Here is a 22328-nt window from a genome sequence, read left to right on the forward strand (position 1 = left end):
AACCCCTAATTGCTCCCGATGTGCTAGTTGGTGCCTTGCATGGTTTCTGCTGCCATCGGTGTATGAATGTGTGTGTGAATGGGTGAATGTAATGCACAATCTCTGTAAAGCGCCTTGGATAAAGGCGCTATATAAATGCACCATTTACATTTACCATTTAAAATACTGCTGCACCAATCTCTCTCTTTCTCTCTCTCTCTCTCTCTCTCTCACACCCACTCTCTCTCTCTCTCTCCTCCCTCAATTTGTCTCCTCCCCCCTCCCTCTACCTCCCTGACACAGCTCTTTCAGCAGAGACCTTGAGGGGCTGATCCACAAATTGTAGCTTGGCGACAAGGACGCACTAGACACAGATGGAAGCTCTTCTTGTAATTCCAGCCAAAACACCCATTCCTCCCATTCTTAACAAGTGGGCTCCAGGAGCTTTCTCTCTTTAAGACACCTAATTTATACCAGTCAGTTTCGCTTGCCAAAAATAACCAATCTTCAAGCTATAACAACGCGTCACATCGCGACATAGTTAAAGCCTCTCTCTTTGTGCCAAAGTGCGTACGTTTCCCTGTATGCCTGCTCGTTGCCAACTGAATACAAGTGCCTGAAGGACAATTTCCATATAGCGGTTCCTGGCAGCCATATAGTGGGGTTTGGCCCAATGTTGCTTAGTCACTTCCATTTCCACTTACATGTTAACCCTAGTCACGATTACAGGTTTGCAAAACAAAATCGATTCACTCAAATACCGCCATTTTTAATACCACAATTTTAATGTCAGAAAGACTGACTAATCTGGCTGCATTGAAGTGTATGATTCAACTTTGAAAATGTTCTAGTATAAAAAAAGCACCTAAAAAAGCCCAAAAGTCCTAAATCAAATTGGAACAATCGTTGAATGGCAGAATCGCAATATAAACTAGAAAAAGTGCCCTTCTGGGCACAGGTCTCCACCAGGAGGATAGGACTGTGTGAGATGTTTGGCAAAATGTTTAGGATTAATATAAACATGTTTTTGAGGCATTTTGTGTTTTGCAAAAATCAACCTGTTGGTGGCGCTATAACAGGCCAATGTGAAAAGGGTGGGATATATTCCTCAGCCTAGTAAGAAAATGTGTGAAAGATTTCACGTAAATTGCATGCTGCGTTCATGATTTGAGGCTTTTGTTCAAAACGGGGCAATCTTGCAAACTGTGAAAGCTAATTATAGCCAATTAGGATGGAAACATACTCTCTCCCCATGCCTTCGGCCTGGTGGAGACAATAAGAATCGCAACATAAATCGAATCGGCACCCATATCGAATTGGGTGTCACGATGTGGCACTTTGTGAGCTTGTAGATCTGCGATCTGAAATTTATGTTGAAATTGAGTTGAAGGAAACAAGAGCAGACTAAATACAGAGCCAACAAAGTACAGTAGTAGAGGGCAATACCTATTTTATATGGCATCATATGATGGTGCTGCACAGTGACAATTATTTTAAAACCTTTGAAATGTTTTCTCAAATTCTCACCAATTTGGTGCCAAAATGTAGACGCCAGGATGAAAATGGTTAAAGCACAAACAGCCTCGCTTTCATAAATGGCCCTGACAGTTTCCCACTTAGGGGGTGACTCATTGCTCACTTTGAGAAGTGGAAGGTTCCCAATTTGATTCTCGGCTCGAGTGCCCTTGAGCAAGACACTGAACTGAACGTCAGCAGATGTTGTATGAGTGTTTGATCATGTTTGGAGTAGACCGTTAGTGAAACCGAGGATTAGGAGATCAGCCTGGCATCTCTTCCTTTTCCATGTTGACCTCTGGTACACACACATCACACTGAAGTGACACGCACACACTAATTTCTAGCCACTGGTTGATTTGGAAAACGTGTGCTTTCGTAGTTTCCTTGTAATGTCCTTTCCAAAAAACGTACTTAGCCACTAGCCAGCTGCAAAGCTGCTGCTGTCCTGGTGAGGCTAAATATTTTTGTTTTGTAAAGGACCATACATAGTGCTGGCAACAGCTGGCTTCTTCTTCTCACGTTACTTTCCGTGGCCGAGCATCTAAAGACATTTTGAGAGTGTTGCAGGCATTTAGGTTTCTCTAATATAGTTATCTTGTACCAGTGATATAGGAGATAGAGGAGGCCAAATGCATATCAATTTTGGGGTCCTCAACATGACAAAGTTTGAGAACCACTGTCCTATAACTGACAGAGCCTCCGCCTGGCCATTAATCGACTCTTCGATTGATTGTGATTGAACTGTTGTTGCCTCTCCTCTATTCCCCATGTGTAATTAACTCTCTCTCTCTCTCTCTCTCTCTCTGTGTGTGTGTGTGTCGCTCTCTCTCCAGTGAGCAGAGTATCTGCCAGGCGCGGGCCTCTGTCATGGTGTATGACGATAGCAGTAAGAAGTGGGTTCCCATCAAGCCGGGCCAGCAGGGCTTCAGCAGAATCAACATCTACCACAACACTGCCAACAACACCTTCAGGGTGGTGGGCGTCAAACTGCAAGACCAGCAGGTAGCGCACACACGCACGCACACACGCACGCACGCAGCACACACGCACGCACGCACGCACGCACGCACGCACGCACGCACGCACGCACGCACGCACGCACGCACACACAGCAAGTGTGTCCAGAGATGGAGTGGCGACCAAATTATACTAATTATTATATATCGTCGGGTGGAAACCTCATATGTCCAAAACTGTTACTTTTCAGGATTCCAATTCAAAAGTATCAAATGTTGCGGATCTACATTCTGCAAGGCAAGCTGCAGAGCTGCTACTTTTGATGCTTTTGTGTGACATCTGTAGTACAATCAAATAGGGCGTTCATTTACAAAGTTAAAATGTGGAGACGAGAGGTTTCTGCCCGATGGCAAATGTTCATTAGTTGTTTGGCTATAAAGTGATTTCGACGTGATTGATTGATTGATTGATTACTTTATTAACAGTTTTCAGTCAGAAAAAAAGCATAGAAAAGTACAGTTCGATCAATCCAAGGTCTGGTAAGAGGATTTATAACCCAAGAAAGCACTGTGGCTCGTTTCCATTGGAGTCCTGCATATTGAATTGAACAATTATATTGTGAGGAGGCTGCCTTGTGTGTATTTATTTACTGTATGTACAGTTATAAGTCACTCTGTCTGAATGACTGTACTATCGAAACACAATACAAGGCTTTGAAACGTCATATTTTCGACCGCCACCTCGATATCATATGTGGTCACAGAGCTTGTAGATCTGTTATTTTTGGCTTTAGGGTTTTGGGTTAGAAATGACCAAAAAATTATTAAGAATGGCAGAAAATCGCTGTCCTAAAATTTTGATTTGTCCTCACAAGTATAGTAAAACAAATGTGTGCGTGCGCCCGGGCAACACTACTTAATTAGTGGTGGTTAACGATGTTAATCCCCCTCTCAACAGAGACAACCTCTCCGTCTGTCACTCTCCCAGTGGACTTCATCTCATTAGCATGTCATTACATCTCATTAGCATGTCATTACATCACCGCTCTCGGCAAATCCCTCATTGTCCTCATAAGGTGACTGTTTTGTCCACATTTCCATTTCTAAATGATTTATCAGTAAAACCATTACTTCATGACATTTTAAGATACGATTTAGAGAGGGATCTATTCTCCGTTATTTCATTCCCCATCATCGCTGTGTGGTTGGCTGTACTGTTACTGTATACATCACTGACACACAGCCAAAACATGGCAGCTGGTTTGCCGACTATGAACCACACACTCTCTCACACACACACACACACACACACACACACACACACACACACACACACACACACACACACACACACACACACACACACACACACACACACACACACACACACACACACACACACACACACACACACACACATACACACTGGTTCAATCACTGTGTTTTCTTATGGCTTTCCTGTAGCTAAAGTTAGCTCATAACATTAGCTGTTGTCACTCGCTCCGCCACTGCAGCATTTCTGACTCATGACTAGAAGCTACTAGAAGCACTAGTAAAATGGTAAATGGTGCATTTATATAGCACCTTTATCCAAGGCGCTTTACATAGATTGTGCATTACATTCACCCATTCACCCATTCACACACACACACACACACACACACACACACACACACACACACACACACACACACACACACACACACACACACACACACACACACACACACACACACACACACACACACACACACACACACACACACACACACACACGCAAGGTACCAACCTGCCTCGGGTTGTTGCTTGCTGTCCCATTGGCTAGATGTAGCCTGAGACGAGGCAGCAAATCAGGACTAGGTCGACACTACGACTAAGTCGTCAATAAATCCTGTCCTGTTGTAAGCCAGGTTTACACCTGGCAAAAAACACACAAAAAGGTAGAACATGACGATAGATCAACAATATCTCTTTCTCTCCTCTCTCTCTCTAGGTGGTCATCAACTACTCCATAGTGAAGGGCCTGAAGTACAACCAGGCCACGCCCACCTTCCACCAGTGGAGAGATGCCAGACAGGTGTACGGCCTCAACTTCGCCAGCAAGGAGGAGGCCACCACCTTCTCCAACGCCATGCTGTTTGCCCTCAACATCCTCAGCCAGCAGGATGGAGGTAGTAGCATTAGCAACAACATATGCACACTCCACCCACCCAACATGGCAATGTAAATAGATGTTAGACATTTGTTGAAATGTTTATCCTTTAATGACATGCCAAAAACAGTGATTTGGAATTAGTTCATCATTATCAAAGGAGGAGGCATGAATGATCTAGCACAGTGGATCTCAAAGTGGGGCCCAGTCCAGGGACACTCAGAGTTCCTTGAGGGGGTTCCAAATGGACCGTTACAGGTTTGTTATTGGGGGGGGGGGACACACCTTGAAATGTTGGAGTTCCACTGAGGTTAGCGTGACCAGACATGGTAAACAGGGGTTTGGGGAAGGCAGTGTTGTTACACCAACACACTTCCCATGTCGCTGCTGATGGAGGTGAATCTGAGGACAGTGGTTGATGGTCGGTGGTACAAGACTGTACAGACCTCCTCCAAACATAGCAGGCTTTCAGACACTATTAATAATACACTGCACATTTACCCCATTCAGACAACTGCCACTCCACAAGTCGCCTCTTCTTACATTCCAGAATCTTGTTTCTGTTATTATTATTATCATTATTTTAATTTGTGGACGTAGTGAACAGAGATACAGGGAATGCAGCAGAGAGAGGGGTTAGAGTCACTCCTTTGAGTCCTTTAGTCCATGTCTATTGTTGGCAGGCCAGCTACATAAAATAATTACCATTTTTAATTTGTATGCAGTGTAGTGCCAGGGAAAATCCCTTTTAACGATCTCCATACTCAGCAATAAAGTTCTCCTGTGTTGTTGTGTTGAGAGTTCACTGCTCTCTGCAGAGGCACTTTGTTTGAGTTCACGCATGTGTAAATAAATACATATGAATTAATTATGAATATGAAGTCTCCATCATCTTGTTGAGGGATTGTCCTAGCGGTGGAGAGAGGAGGAGCAACATGGACTGTAAAGAAATCACACCCGTGTGAAGTGAGGGCCGTTCTTACATACATCGTACATCATCATGATGTAAACTAGACACTATGACGTAAAATTCTCCATTCATTGTTAATGGGAATTTAATGTTTGCGTAGGACAAAAATTAGTGTTGCTCAAGAACACTTTGACACTAACTCTGGGGGAGCCCGGGCTCGAATAATAAGTGAAAGAAGCTATTTTCACAATATATATACAATATATGTCTGTGGAACCGAGTCAAACCTAATGTAATGCCTCAACTCCTACAATTCCAAGTGCCTCTCAGGAAGTGGGTTCCCCATTTCAAATATGATTATTTTGGGGGGTTACATCACAGCCTGAAAATGTTGACAACCACTGGATGGCTACTTTTAACTGCTACTTTAAAATCACCCATTGGTTTCTACAGACCCGTTTTCTCGGCTAATTCAAATCCGCAGTCCCGAAAAGCAACCAGAAATGAATGCTATTGGCTGGAAGGGGAGCGGGTCTTCACTCTGTAGAGCCAGCAGAAGCCCTATAAGCAAACTCGGCTTTGTCATCAATTAAAAAAATAGGCCTAATAATGGGACCATAATTTACAAAAAACGCATATATCATGGTAATTGAAAGAAGACTTTAAACCAAGCAACTGAACTGTATTACTAAGGTAATACAATCAAGCATAAAGTCCAGGTGAAATGTCCATTGTAATCGATGGCGTGGTAATCCTTCTGCATGCAGCAGGAGAGGAATGGAAATAATGAGAACCGCAGGGATTTTGACAATTTGCCACCTGATTGAAACAGACTGATATTTAAGTGGGTAATCTTCATACGAAGATCAATCTGATGGTATTGATCCCGGCATGTGGTATCTGCAGCCAATTATGGTCTGTCCACTAACCACCAATGTGTCTTAGTAAAAAGACCTGGCCCCCCTCTACTGGATGCTTTAGCAAATCACTGTTGACGGGCGGAAAACACTTATCTCCATATTCAAACGTTTTGTCCCCCCCCCCCCCGTAAATTAATGTCCTACTTGAACATACTACAGTGTCACACAATATTAGCAGATCCACTTCGCGTCATGTTTTTCGAGCTTGTAGATCGGCTACTTTTAATTGCTACTTTAAAATTGTAATCCTGAAAAGTAACCGTTTTGGACATGGTTTCTACCCGACAAAGACAGAATTATACATAAATAAATCAGGCAATGATTGGGAAATGGTTTAGTTTGATGTACGTGTGATGAACGCCGCTCTGTGACAGCAAGTCTTCAAAATGTGTCCAAATGAATGCAGGCATGGTGCCATTCGTAGATTGGCAAGTTCAGACTCCACTAAAAACAAATTAGGCTAATGTCAGATTTGATTTGACAACTTATAGAAATTAAATCTTAGGCTAATTTGGTTTAAAGCATCCAAAATGTCTATTTGAAGCCTTGCTTCAAAATGGTAAATGGTGCATTTATATAGCACTTTTATTCAAAGCACTTTACATAGATTGTGCATTACATTCACCCATTCACACACACATTCATAGACTGATGGCAGAGGAAACCATGCAAGACACCAACCTGCACATCGGGACCAATTAGGGGTTTAGAGTCTTGCTCAAGGACACTTTGACACTAACTCTGGGGGAGCCCGGGATCGAACTGGGAACCTTACGGTTTTCCCATCCGGCCATTCTACTAGATACTCTACCCCTGAGCAACTGCTGTCCCAGGCTTCGTAAACACATATCAGACGAACATGCTCTGTACTGTCCGCGTTTCATGGCCGCCTCAATGCTTTTCCAATGGAAGTCACGTGGTTTGACCAAACACTTGTGTGTGATGGGGGGAGTGGGGGCAATCAAACACAAGTGTTTGGTCAAACCACGTGACTTCCATTGGAAAAGCATTGGTGCGGCCATGAAACACAGGCAGAGCACAGCACAGTTGTTCTTTATGTGTGTACGAAGCCCCAGCAATCCAAAAACCTAAAAATAATGAATACAGGGAGTTGTTTTCTTATGTGGGGAGGGTTATCGCGTCCCGGCAGGCTTTCAGCTAATGGACCGTTTAAGTGACCGTTTAATGTCACCAGCCACAGACCACTCTGCCTGTGACCTTTACCGCACCCATATATAACGTGGAAGCCCCCTGTCATGAATCAGTATTTGTACATTTACATGCACGGTCGGGTGCACAAAAGCACACCTGCACGCAGACACGTGCATGCACGCACACTCTCTCTCTCACACACACACACACACACACACACACACACACACACACACACACACACACACACACACACACACACACACACACACACACACACACACACACACACACACACACACACACACACACACACACACACACCATTGTCATGGAAGTGAGTGGAAGTGAAATATCGCCTGTCAGGTGGAAACCTCATATGTCCAAAACTGTTCTACAGCCAGAAAAAAAACCTCTGTTCAGTTCTGTAAAGACTACATGTGACGTAATTTGACACACACATGAAGACGCACCGCGCCAGCTAGGTTCAATCAGATAATTATGTATCTGTGGTGCAAAGCTCATTTTCCGGCCACACAACATATTCATGTCAAAGACCTCCAATATTTCCAAGCCACTTTGGTGCTAGCCGTGAGAGGGAGTATGAATTCACTTTTATAGAGCCTAACTAAAGTCAGGTCTGGGACTTTTATTCGGCAGTAAATATGAGTATGAATCGGCCCTTACTTTTCAGGATTCAAATTAAAAAGCAGCAAAAGTAGCAGAAGCGACACACTTCAAGCTTGCAGATCTGCTTTGGTGCTTTTGTGTGAGGCTGTAGTATGATCATGTAGGCCATTGCGTGCGTGCGTGCATAATGTCTTTCTCCTGGCATGATTGATGATGATCAAAGTGAGGATGGAGGCTGTCTCCTTAAAGCACTTTCTCCTCAATCCTAAAATGTTGTGGCTGCCCCCTCTAGTGGTGAGAAGTCATAGCGGCACCACAGGCAACTTGTACAGCTCTAGTGTGAGGGGAATAAGCTGTTGAAATGATAAATACTTGTTTGACAGGACAGGAAGATAGTTGTTTATTTTTAGATTGTGTGTGTGTGTGTGTGTGTGTGTGTGTGTGTGTGTGTGTGTGTGTGTGTGTGTGTGTGTGTGTGTGTGTGTGTGTGTGTGTGTGTGCACTTATTTATTCAGCATGTTTTACAGCTAGTACAACCACAGACAGCTCCTATCCATCACTACAAGCAATTCAAGCTAATAGACATTACAGCCTTTTAATTCCTGGGAAGTTTTCACCATACCAGACGTTTGCACATCGTCGCTGTCGGGTGGAAACTATAAACTGTCACATTTCAGCATTGTAAACTGTTACATTTCAATTGGCTGGTTGGAGATCCACATGCTGGGTTTGATTGATCTTCGTATGAAGATTACCCACACAAATATCAGTCTGTATCAAATTCAATCAGGTGGCAAATTGTCAAAATCCCTGCTGTTCTCATTATTTCTTCCTCTCCTGCTGCATGCAGAAGGATTACCACGCCATCGATTACAATGGACATTTCACCTGGAGTTTATGCTTGATTGTATTACCTTAGTAATCATTGTCATAAATCTGTTATGCTTTCAGTTGCTTGGTTTAAAGTCTTCTTTCAATTACCATGATATGCGTTTTTATGATGGTCCCATAATTTACAATAGGCCCCAGGCCTATTTTTTTTTAACTCAAGAGTTAAATTATTGTTAAACATCTGCATTACTTAATTTACAAGAAATCTACACACTTAAAGAGTGTAGAAGATTGTTATTTTGATCAAGATTATCTCTCCTACTGGTACCAACATCAATACAGCATGGAATTGTAGACAAAATCTTCCAATCCAACAACAGCAAAATATTCTTTAGTTTTGGGTCTAAGAGGTTAGACCAAACCAAACCACCAAACCATCAAATGGTGGTCCGTTGCTCAAATGGCGAATTGGTATAAATGGACATCGATATGAAAAGGTACATTAATTGGTAAATGTAATGGACATCGATATGAAAAGGTAAATGAATTGGTAAATGTAATGGACATCGATATGAAAAGGTAAATGAATTGGTAAATGTAATGGACATTGATATGAAAAGGTAAATGAATTGGTAATGGACATTGATATGAAAAGGTAAATTAATTGGTAAATGTAATGGACATTGATATGAAAAGGGGTGAAAACCCCAGAAGGATGTCGTTAATTTACGAAAACACACAAATGCTAGAATATGGAGATAAGAGGTTTCTGGCCAACAGCGACAACTTTACTTTCCATCACCATGTGTCTGTATGTATCTACTCGGCGTTCAAATAAATTAACTAAGCTGCAGTTAACGATGCTGCATGGTGACCTGCGTTGAAACGCGAGACGGTGTGTGTGTGTGTGTGTGTGTGTGTGTGTGTGTGTGTGTGTGTGTGTGTGTGTGTGTATGTGGGGGGGGTCAGCGCTCCACTCCGCTCTGTGCGCGCCTGCTGCCGCGGTGCGTGTTACAGAGAGATGACATGTGATACTGTCACCAGTGGTGGAAAGTAACTAAGTACATTTACTACTAGCTCAACTGTCTGGGCACCTATATGCTGCTGAGCCAGCCTGATGGCGTGCTGCGGGTTCGACTTCCGATCCCGACAGGCCTTTGCCGCGTGTCCCCCCCCGTCCCGTCCCGTCCCCCCGTCCCGTCTCATCTCTCTCCCCATTTCCTGTCGGATTACTTTCAACCTATCAATAAAAGGCAGAAAATGCTAAAATAAATAATAATCGGCCATTTGAAAATACTGCACAAGCTCACAATACGGCAACGCATTGCTAGCTTGTAGATCTGCCATTTTTAAAAGATTTCTTTCTCAGATTGTATACATTTGAAAAGTTGTGGAATGTGACATACACTTTTACTTTTGGTACTTTTTGAAGCCAATACTTTTGTAGGCTACTTTTTCCTCAAGTACATCTTGAATTCCAGACTTTTACATGAAAGGCCTCACTCACACGGTCGCAACAGATTGCTGTATGCTTGTTGTATACAAAGGGTGTGACACAGCTTGCCCCAATGCATTTCCAATGGGAGTCACATGGTTTGACACAACATTTGTGTTGTATGAGGGGGAGGGGCGCAGTCGAAACACAGCCGAAACACAGCCGAAAGCCATACAACAGCTTGTAGTCCAAAATGTGGACTATACAAACCATGTGACTTCCATTGGAAATGCATTGGGGCGGCCATGACACTCACAACATTCATACAACAAGCATGCATCAATGTTTTAAAGGTCTGAGTGAGGCCTAAGAGAGTATTTCTATATTGCAGTATTGATACTTTTACTTAAGTAAAACATTTGAGAACTTTTTCCATCGCTGACTGAGTCACTGAGGAGGAGGAGGAGACAGGCACAGCCCAGGACAGGTGAGAGAGAGAGAGAGAGAGAGAGAGAGGAGGTGATGGAGGCGGGTGGGTGGGGAGAGGAGGAGGAGGAAGGAGGTGGAAGGACAGGAACTAGCCCAGGGCCAGCAATGGTCTGCAGCCCGTGGATCTGTCAGTGCTTCTGTCTGTGCTACGGTCGATTCTTCCTCTTCACTATGTCATGTAGGTGTGTGTGTGTGTGTGTGTGTGTGTGTGTGTGTGCGCCTGCGTGTGTGTCAGTCCGTCCATGCATGTCATCTCTAGTATTGTAGTAAATGTGTGTGTACATGCATACATACAGTATATATGTGTGCGTGTGTGTGTGTGTGTGTGTGTGTGTGTGCGCGCATTGGAACATACTGTATACGCATGTATGATGCAATTTTTTACAGGTGTGGTGTTTTATCTTTAATTGTGTGTGTGTTACTGTTTAATGTAGGCCTACGTCAGTGTGTGACGTCCATTGTCGTCCTGCGTGTGTGTGTCGTCGTTCTCAATACCGTGGTTGCATTTGGCCTTGTTAGGAAAGTGTGTATGGCTTCCGTTGTTGTGTGAGACCCGTTGGTAGTTTGAAGGTTATTATTGGCGTCAATGAGTGTTGTTGTTGTTGTCGTCATTGTGGACTAGTGCTGTACACCAGGGGTTTCACAAACTTTTTTAGCTTGAGACCTATGCTCGAGACCCTAAAAGATACATAACCGTCTCTGTCGGGTGGAAACCTCATTATGTCCAAAACTGTTACTTTTCAGGATTCCATTTTTTTGTGTGCAAAAGTAGCAGATCTGCAAGCTCACAACGTGTCGCCTCACGTCACGTTTCGAGCTTGTCGATCTGCTACTTTCAATGTTTTTTGTGTGATGCTGCAGTAGGATCAAGTAGGGCGTTAATTTACGGGAAAACACAAAAAGTTAGAAATATGAGGTTGAATGAGAGGTTTCTGTCCAACAACAACGATTTGGTGGCTCCCCGCCTGGACCCAGGCTTACAATAATGCAATAAGTATTAATAACAACGTAAGCCCTATTTAAAGTCCTATAAAAAGTGGGTGAAATTCTTTGTGGTACAAGCTCCATCATTTCAGTTTCAAGAAAGTTTGAAAGAGAATGAAGAAGAACGAAACTTAAAAACTGGACATAATATGTCAATAGTAGCAGTTACCATGTTTGTATTGTTGTCATCTTGAATTGTGTGTGTGTGTGTGTGTGTGTGTGTGTGTGTGTGTGTGTGTGTGTGTGTGTGTGTGTGTGTGTGTGACTGTGTGTGTGTGTGTGTGTGTGTGTGTGTGTGTGTGTGTGTGTGTGTGTGTGTGTGTGTGTGTGTGTGTGTGTGTGTGTACTAAATTGTTAGGGCCAAATCCCCCCCTATTTCAGAAAAGTTAAGACATTTTCCTGATCTTGAAAAGATTCAGAATTAGACATTTAGAAGTTAGGTTTATAGGGATAAGGGTTGAAGGTATGATGATTTATACTTAGTAGCTTTGTGAGCTTGTAGACCTGCCATTTTCCAGCAATCTTTGGCCATTTCCCACAACGTCCTAAAATGATGATGTATAATTAAAGTATAATAATACAATGTGTGTTTGCTACAGTAGTAGAGTAGAGTATGTGTTGAAGAACTGATAAGGTCTGCGTGTAGTGACATGAGTCAGGGTGTTCTGTTGTCCTGTGTGTGTGTGTGTGTGTGTGTGTGTGTGTGTGTGTGTGTGTGTGTGTGTGTGTGTACTGTGTAGTGACATGCGAGTCAGGGTGTTTTGTTGTTCAGTGTTATCTGGGTCTCTGTTACTTGATTGTTGTCGGCCATCAACGCCGTTTGGTTTGGTTGCCACGGAGACACCTCAGGGCTTCCTCAGAGAAGCCTGAGTTGGGAAACGGTCATAGAGTTGCCGTGTGGAACACACAGACGGACGACTTTCATTCAAAATAAAATGGTTGGGTTGTCAGTTTTTTTTCTTTTATTTTTTTATTTATTTTTGCATCAAGTCAAGAGTTTGTAGGCCTACATCAATGATATTTCTTTGAAACTGCTACAGTGGCTTGCTGTTGCAACTGTATTTATTGTTAATGACGCTAGCCAAGTCGATTGGAGAATGGTACACACACACACAGAGCTTGTAGTTAGCATAATACTTAGCAGCTGTGCTACTGGCATCTCACCACAGATACAGTACAGGAGTGCAAGCGCAAGTGTGTGTGTGTGTGTGTGTGTGTGTGTGTGTGTGTGTGTGTGTGTGTGTGTGTGTGTGTGTGTGTGTGTGTGTGCATTTGATGTGACAGCTGGTCTGCAGGTGGAGGGTGAGCAGGCCAAAGTCTTATACCACAGGAGAAAGATATACGGTGACACTGGCTGTGAGACTGCGTAACGTGTGTGTGCGTGTGCGTGTGTATGAGACATTATCCCAGTTGAACCGTGGTAACGTGAGCATACAGGTCAGTTCTGATGAGCGATGCACTCCGCCTGCTTCTGAAGCACCACTTGAACCCCATGGGGGAACATTATAGCCAAAATATAGAAATCCAGAAAGTAATAATAATACCATAATAATAATACAGTACATACGAGGGGGATGAAGGTTGTCAATGTTGCAAAGCTGGAAAGAGGCAGTTTTAGTGATCTGGTGGACATGGGACTGGTAGAAGAGGGTTGGGGTCCAGGATGACACCAAGGTTGTGATAGGAAGTGTATTCCCATCTCAGCCTCACCTGGCAAATAACCTCTCTCTCCCTCTCTCCCTCCCTCTCTCTCTCTCTCTCTTCTCTCTCTCTCTCTCCTCTCTCCCTCCTCTCCCCCCCCCCCCCCCCCCTCCAGGTCCAGCTGTGCAGCGGCAGGTCCAGAATGGACCAACCACAGATGAGATTGAGGCTCAGAGAGCAAGGTAAAATACCACGAAGCAGCCATGAATGTGATCTGTGTGCTACAAAATGGAGAAATTGTAGTTTTTTAACCCTCTTGTGGCCAAGCCTAATTAACAGTGGATTGATTCTTCAGCCAGCATTTTTCAAATGTTTAATTTGTCTTTTTAATGCCAATAGAAAAATCCGCGATATACACACTATATCTCATTCTGACGGGGCAAGACCATAGTATTGGGACAATCAGTCCTGATGGTGGCGGTAACGTCACCATTTTGCCGATTCTGACCAAAAGGAGCGAGTGAACGATGACCACATCCGGTTAGGATCAAAATATCCGGCAGTAGCTTTGCTAGTGTGCCACAATGAAAGATGTCCGGAATGCTAAGCTATCATCATATTTTTCATAACTAAGTCAAATTAAGCTCTAATCAAGCCCAAAACATCGCATTTTACGCAGCGATGCATGCGCGATCACGCGCGTGCACGATCGACCGTGCACGCGCGGATTTTCGGCCGGTTTTAGGAAGATTACATCGGCCGTTAGCAAAATTAGCTAAAAAATGCTAAATTTTGCGACAATAAGCTCCCGATTATTGGGAATCAATCGATTACGTCAATTACGTCAGTGGCCATAAGGGATTTATTGATTTCATTACGTCAATTACGTCACTGGCCATAAACCAGTTTTAACGTGGTAAAGTAATTACAGTACAGTAGTTCACAAAAAAGTGGGCTGAGAAGCAAGTGGAGGGCAGTTTGAAGGGTAACAAGTCCTCTCCCCCTTCAAGTGATCACGGACAGTTTTATGTAGCATATTGCTATTCAGATTCCCATTAGGAGGAAGGTAATCTCTCAAGACCGATTAACAAGCAGACCTGTTTCTAAAAAAAAAAAAGCTGTTGGTTCCCTCAGAGGCAAAAACAAAGACGAAAACAAAATATATTTTTTCTTTTAACAAGGAGACGGCAATGGTAAACACGAACGTCGTCAGCTGCCAACCGCTTATTTTATATCATCCAGTTTGAGGCCTTTTTTGCTTGCAAAACAATAATAAAATAAAATAAAAAGGAGGAACCACATCAAATCTATCTGTTCAAACTGACAGGACTTCATGTTGGGGAAAATAAAGGTTGTTTGGCTATTTTTAGAGATGTTCTGCCGTTTGCCGTTTGACTGTTGGTGAAAGTATTCGCTGCCTCGCCCACCTCTGTGTATAAATGCCTTCCTAGTTGCTGCCACCTATGACTCTGAGGCTTCGTACAGACATATCAGACGAACATGCTCTGTGCTGTCCGTGTTTCATGGCCGCCTCAATGCTTTTCCAATGGAAGTCACGTGGTTTGACCAAACAGTTGTGTGTGATGGGGGGAGGGGGGGCAATCAAACACAAGTGTTTGGTGAAACACTTGTGTTTGGTGGGAAATAATGATAAAGAGAATGGCAGCTTGGCACACGTGACAGTGAATTGTACGTTTATTTTTGTAGAAGAGGCAAAGGCAAACTAATATTGTTATGCCGTTTGCTTTCTAATCTAATTATAGTAAACTAATACTATACTAAAAAAGATAATGATCAATGGAAAAGAGACCTTTTTATAGTACAATAATGTTTCAAGTTTCCATGTATACAAATAATTTAAATGGCATAAACAATATTAGTTTGCCTCTTCTACAAAAATAAGTTAGTGTCGCACGTGCCAAGCTGTCATTCTCTTGTATTATATTGTACTTGTATTATTTATTTCCCACCAAGGAGTAACCTTGCATCAGACTATCCAGCATATAGCTATCAGAGGCAGGTGGGGCGTTACCATGTCTATGCTCGGACGTAGAATAGATATACGCACTCTCTCCACACCTCTCCTCTCCTGTCTCCTTTTAAAATGTCAGATTAAAGCTGTATCTATCACCCTAGGGGTGGATGAAAAAGACAGTTGAGTTATTGCAACTACCAACGGGAAATACAGTATGTAGGAGGCAACACAAAAGCCTTAAAAAGAACACAAGGCCTGCAATTATTTTTTTGCTAAGTCATGGTGGCAGATTCCAGTCAGTTTGATAATGGGTGTTAAGAGATTATGCCTTCAGGCTGTTTTGGTGACCCAGGATAATCTATGAGCTTTTGTGCCATTTTATTTTCCTACTATTACTGTATACTGTATACTCTCACTTTCAGTCAGTCAGTCAGTCAGTCAGTCAGTCAGTCAGTCAGTCTCTCTCTGACACAACTAGGTCTTTGTTGTCCATGTATTTTTTATTTATTTTTTCTACATTGGTTTCAATCTGTTCAGTTTGTCCCCATTCCAAAAGCCCAGGGCTTACATGGACAAATATGATGATGGTGATATACCTCCCTCTGATCCGCTGTCTGTTATATACTGTAGACCCACTCTGATCTGTGCTGCTGCCACGCAAAGCATCCTCACTGTGTGATTGTGAAGGATGACTGTCTGCTTGCATAGGAGACAACACAACGTGCGTGCGTGCGTGCGTGCGTGCGTGCGTGACACAATAGTGGTGGGGTTCATGCACCATTCCATGGGTTAAGATTAGGTTTTTTTCTTCCTTTTTACTCACAACAAAGAAAACTGACACTGTGGGAGCCAAACCAAGTTGAACTGCATTGCATTTGAATAATTTTATATTTTACTTATTATAGTTGGTTGAAATGGGTTGATTTAGACTAGTTAAGTTTTTCTTTTCATCTTAGCTTACAGCTGAGATGTGCACGTCGTCACAGCTTTGTTTATTGTAATGTTGTTGTTTTCTCACCGCATCACAGTCACACAAAGCTTGTAACTCTATTCAACTAAACTTCACTCCTCTCAACTAAGCTGCATTTCCATCAGGCCTTACTGGGTCAGTTGGAATGTCAATTTGACGTGTTCTAAACAGAAGAACATGTTCTGTGCAATGCACGGGTCTCCCCCACACTGACGGGACTCCATACATACATCAACACATCTGTCTGTTGAAATAAATGAGGCCAGTTACACAGACTGTTGCAAATCAATCAGAGGGGCAACAGAAACTAGGCCAATCAAAGATCAATGACAAGTCACAATACTACTGCAAAGCAGTATTGTTGATATTCACTGTTGGAGAGAGAGAGAGAGAGAGAGAGAGAGAGAGAAAGAGGCCCTTCATAGAGACATTCTTTGCCACCATGCCAGTCATGAACCAATACAGCCACCCTGCCACAACGAACCTCAGCAACGCAACACACATAACCTACTGTTTATCAGTCTTCAATTGAAAATTTATATTTGGAATTGATGGCTGTTAATATGTCAAAGCCCAAAACCTTATAGTTCTAACAAAAAGCATAGGAAATAGCTAATTCACTCATAGGATTATTGAAGTGATCAAGAGCCACATACACACATACTGTTCCCTGTTACAACTCACATACCTTCAACGGCAGATACCTTCAACAACACAACATACAAACTGTAGATTCACATCAGCATTAAATTCCAGAGCCAGAAGCAGTTACTGAAACATGTTTCATTGCCACCCAGTCATTGGGTCCCAAAATGTCAATAATAGTACACCAGCTTGAATCACACTAGTATCCACACAGCAAAAACAAAACACTTCCTACCTTGAGTCGACCAGCCTCATACACCTGGCTGCCATCTTCTCACTCAGCTTTTGATGTTTAGTACTGCACATAGCATTGGTGCAGTGGTCAGGGACTTAAGGCAGGCTCTAGGGTCCAGCATTCACAGCATGTCACAGGAAAATGACTCAGGGCTGAGAAGAATCTGAGCTCTGGGGTCTTGCACCCTGGCTCGTGTACCTGTGGAGCAGGTTGAGAGAGGCACCATAAGCTTTGAGTAGAAGTAAGGAAGGTAGAAAGATATAAAGTGAGCTGACCAAGAGCCACATACTGTACACTACCCTGTCACAACTCACTAGCAACAGCAGATACACATACTACATATTCTGGTTACAACACAGCCTACAGTATATTACACATACTGTATAGACATATTATATCCTGTCACAACATACACAGCCTAGTATACGTACAGTAGGTGTACATAAATATATATAATGTTAGTTTTATATCAGATAATCTTATAGGAAGGAAGCTGTGGGGAGTCGGGATACATCTCTGTTTTTACTAACCACCGTTTTGGTGGTGGTCACCTTGCACCTATTTTTAACTGGAGTATGAATAGGTTTAGGATAAGGATAAAGATTTGGTGCTGTGACACCCCAAACAAAACATTGTGTCTGTATATGTATTCTATAAATGTATATAGGACCCTAGCTGGACCATGCACACAGCACTTCACTGTGTGTTTGTTCATTTCGCACGTGCGCACACACGCACCCCACACACGCACGCACGCACGCACGCACACACACACACACACACACACACACACACACACACACACACACACACACACACACTAATGCTATTGCATTAGGTAGCTCACCTGCAGAGCAAAAGCAAAACGACCAAGCAGTTTGTTATGAAGATGAATTAACTTCTCATTCAAACTGTCACACACTTGTGACTGAGCCGTTTTCACTTCCTAACAACCCAGACTACTCCACTCAACTTCCATGAGGAGGTGTAAACTAAAGTTACATTATAAGTTGTTTATTTTTTCACTCTTTTTTTTTTTACTACCAAACACAAGGTTGTTGTTGTGTTTGCAACAGGTGTGTGTGGAGGGGGGGCCTGAGGGGCATGGCTACTGGAGGATTTTAAAGAGGGAGTGTCTATTCTGTCTAGATCCACTAGTACACACGTTAGCACAGAGCTCCCTCCAGTGGCACGTACACAGTACTGCTCAGAGCAGAGATTCTGCTGTGTGGTGGTGGTGGAGTCAGGGGGGTGCTGACTCTGCACATCTCTGACAAAAAGCATCTGGAAAATTCCACTTCCTCTACACTGAGTCTGAACCCTTGTCTCTCTAAAAGCCTGTGTTTTTTACATGTGCTTCTCACATCAGAGACACATGTGTGGAGCGAGAGGGGGAAGGAGGGCTGTGTTGTTTCTATTCCACGCAGGTAGCTCTGTGGTCGGTGCCTTTCAGAGCATTCTTCTCTGAGTGATTCTCAAACTTTTGGATGTTAATGGAGCCCCAAATCAATATGTATTGAACCCTACATCTAAAAAGATTTTGTGCCAGGGACCCCCATAGGCCTACAAGTATTAAGTTTATTCTATATATCTTTCCCCACATTAGTTCAAGTATTTATTTTATATTAGATCTACAAGCTCACAAGACAGACTAACCGCCTGAGCTGAATGACTGACTAGACCGACTGCTGTCTGACTGGCAGATCTGACCGACCAACCAGGCCTCTAACACAGACAGACAGACAGACAGACAGACAGACAGACAGACAGACAGACAGACAGACACTTAATCACATAATGGTTGTTGCATGATGATAAAGTACGTGAATGTGGTCATTGTAGTTCTAATGTTGTTTGGTGACTGACAATACAAGTTTGCTGGGGGTTGTAGTTCTATACTGTTAGGTGATTGACAGTGTTTGCTGGGGGTTGTAGTTCTATACTGTTAGGTGACTGACAGTGTTTGCTGGGGGTTGTAGTTCTATACTGTTAGGTGACTGACAGTGTTTGCTGGGGGTTGTAGTTCTATACTGTTAGGTGACTGACAGTGTTTGCTGGGGGTTGTAGTTCTATACTGTTAGGTGACTGACTGACTGTGTTTGCTGGTGTCTCTGCAGGCAGATGATGGAACAGCAGCAGCAGATACAAGCCCACATGGAACGGGAGCGACGGTCTTCCAACTCAGGTACAGACACAGAGGATGCAGTTTTAAAGCTCTATTATGTAAAAAAATAAAATAATAATAATAATAATTATATATATATATATATATATATATATATACAAGCTCATCGAGCTTGTATATCTGCTATTTTTGGAAAATCGTGAAAATGTGTGCAAATCTTTGAATTGTGTCCTCAGGTCTTAATGGGTTATTGTAGTTTTTGACTAACTACAATAACCTTTAGTTGCTTCCTCCTCCTTCCGCAGGTTCTCCTTTCCAGGGCCACCCTGTCGTGCTCTCGGTAGCGGCCCCCGCCATGCCTCCGCCCATGAACATGAACATGAACATGAACATGGGCGTGGGCCCCCCGCCCCCTCCGCCACCCCCCGGGCCCCCTCCGCCCTTGGCCGTGGCACCTCCGCCTCCTCTCCCCCCTCCCCTCCCCATGGGATGTGGCGACGATCCGTCCCAGGCCGCCACGGGACTCGCCGCCATGATTGCCGGAGCCAAGCTACGGCGTGTTGGAAGAGTGAGATGTGCCTTTTTATCAAATGTTCTTTCTTTCTTTCTTTCTTTCTCTCTCTTTCCGGAGTTGTCTCTGTGCTTTTTCCCCTCACCAAAAATAGCAGCTTGTAGATCTGCTATTTTTGGCTGTAGTTAGTTACCTTCCGTTTTGAAGTAGTTGTGCTTCGTTCCTCTGATGAGTTAACTCATAACTGTTACACGTTAATGTAGATTCAGCTCATTAGCTTCTGAGTGTAGGGAATCAGCTTATAATGATTTCATAAGAGCCTGAGGGACACCACAGTTCCATATTTTCCACTGATCTCTTTTCCTCTCATCTCTGTTCCTATATTCTCCTGTCTCCTCTCATGTCTCCTCTACTCTTCCTTCACATCATCTCGTTTCATCCTCTCCTCTCCTCTCTGTTATTAAGTTATTTTTACTTCTTTTGTTTTATGCATCCTAATGTCATTGTAAAATTGTGTTTCCTTTGCTTGATGTTCTGTGTAAAGCATGTTGAATTGCCTTGCTGTCGAAATGTGCCATGCAAATAAAATGGCCTCGCCTTGCCTTCTACTCCTCACAGTCTGAGGACAGCTCTTCTTCGGGCACAAAAAATGATGCCAACCGGACCAGTGGAGGTGCTAGTGGAGGACTCATGGAAGAGATGAACGCTCTGTTGGCACGAAGGTCTGTGCATCCAGTCATTCATCCACACATCCATACTATTTTTTTCATTGTTGTTCATATAGTTTAAATTGTATTCGCTTTGTTCAGGACCCCAGGAAGACTAGAGGCTCATTTGTGTGTCTCTAATTGGAATCCTATAATAAACAACAAACTATAAACAGCATTTTAGCTGTTTGTGCCCAGGACCCCCCAAATCGATTTCTATTTGGCCGCGGACCCCTCTATCTGAAAATGTTTTGTGCCAGCCAGGGACTCACAGAAGAGAAGATTTGTGTTCAAAAAACATTTCACTCGCGACAGAAATATTTCGCTTTTTTATTTTATTTACCGCAGCAGCAGTCTTACCAAACGGACGCGTTATGGCAGGCCTTCATCAGTATACCAAACGGACGTGTTATGGCAGGCCTTCATCAGTATACCAAACGGACGTGTTATGGCAGGCCTTCATCAGTGTAACAGACGGACGTGTTATGGCAGGCCTTCATCAGTGTAACAAACGGACACGTTATGGCAGGCCTTCATCAGTGTAACAAACGGACACGTTATGGCAGGCCTTCATCAGTGTAACAAACGGACACGTTATGGCAGGCCTTCATCAGTGTAACAAACGGACGTGTTATGGCAGGCCTTCATCAGTGTAACAAACGGACACGTTATGGCAGGCCTTCATCAGTGTAACAAACGGACACGTTATGGCAGGCCTTCATCAGTGTAACAAACGGACACGTTATGGCAGGCCTTCATCAGTGTAACAAACGGACACGACAGGCCTTCATCAGTGTAACAAACGGACGTGTTATGGCAGGCCTTCATCAGTGTAACAAACGGACACGGCAGGCCTTCATCAGTATAACAAACGGACATGTTATGGCAGGCCTTCATCAGTGTAACAAACGGACGCGTTATGGCAGGCCTTCATCAGTGTAACAAACGGACACGTTATGGCAGGCCTTCATCAGTGTAACAAACGGACGGCAGGCCTTCATCACTGAAACCCTGATGAAAGCTTGAGGAACTGAAATGCATTTGTCAGACTGGCTGCTGAGGTAAAAAAGAAAAGAAAAAGAAAACTCAAATTCTGTTATGTGCAAGAACATTTCAATTGTCAATCAGAGCCATATAGCTGAGACATTGAGGGGTCAGAAAACAGCACTTGAGTTCATGCAGCCTGGAGTGTGACAAGTTTGCCATTAAATGGAGGTCCGTGTAGCCTTCTCTTATGGGGGTCCCTGGCATATGTTTTCAAATGGGGGTCCGCGGGCTAATAAGTGTCAATTTGGGGGTCCTTGACATGAAAAGGTTTGAGAACCACTGGTGTAAGACACAGAGCTGAATGACTTGAACAGCCTGGTTGTGACTCAAGGCTTCTTCTTGCCCCCAGAAGGAAGGCGGCTTCAGAAAGACCAGAGGACAGCCAAAATGTGAGTGATGCGACCAATGCCTACCATGAAGTGATTTGTTTGTTTCATTGATTACTTTATTGAATATTGATTCAAAAGATAGAGACACAAGAAAGCCAGTAGGCTTGTTTCCAGTGTGGTCCTTTTG

General features: G+C 43.4%; 1 protein-coding gene across 1 annotated transcript in view; it reads left to right on the top strand.

Annotated features, from left to right (window-relative positions):
• The window catches only part of evlb (Enah/Vasp-like b), an 81532-nt gene that overhangs the window by 54475 nt on the left and 4729 nt on the right, over positions 1 to 22328 (top strand). The window contains exons 2-8 of the mRNA XM_079525528.1: positions 2331 to 2499; positions 4447 to 4624; positions 13773 to 13839; positions 19540 to 19607; positions 19853 to 20115; positions 20677 to 20780; positions 22165 to 22201. Of these exons, the coding sequence (XP_079381654.1) occupies positions 2331 to 2499; positions 4447 to 4624; positions 13773 to 13839; positions 19540 to 19607; positions 19853 to 20115; positions 20677 to 20780; positions 22165 to 22201 (886 nt within the window). The remainder of the gene's footprint in view (positions 1 to 2330; positions 2500 to 4446; positions 4625 to 13772; positions 13840 to 19539; positions 19608 to 19852; positions 20116 to 20676; positions 20781 to 22164; positions 22202 to 22328) is intronic.

The sequence above is a fragment of the Electrona antarctica genome, assembly GCF_951216825.1.
Source record: "Electrona antarctica genome assembly, chromosome: 17".
Taxonomy (NCBI): Eukaryota; Metazoa; Chordata; class Actinopteri; order Myctophiformes; family Myctophidae; genus Electrona; species Electrona antarctica.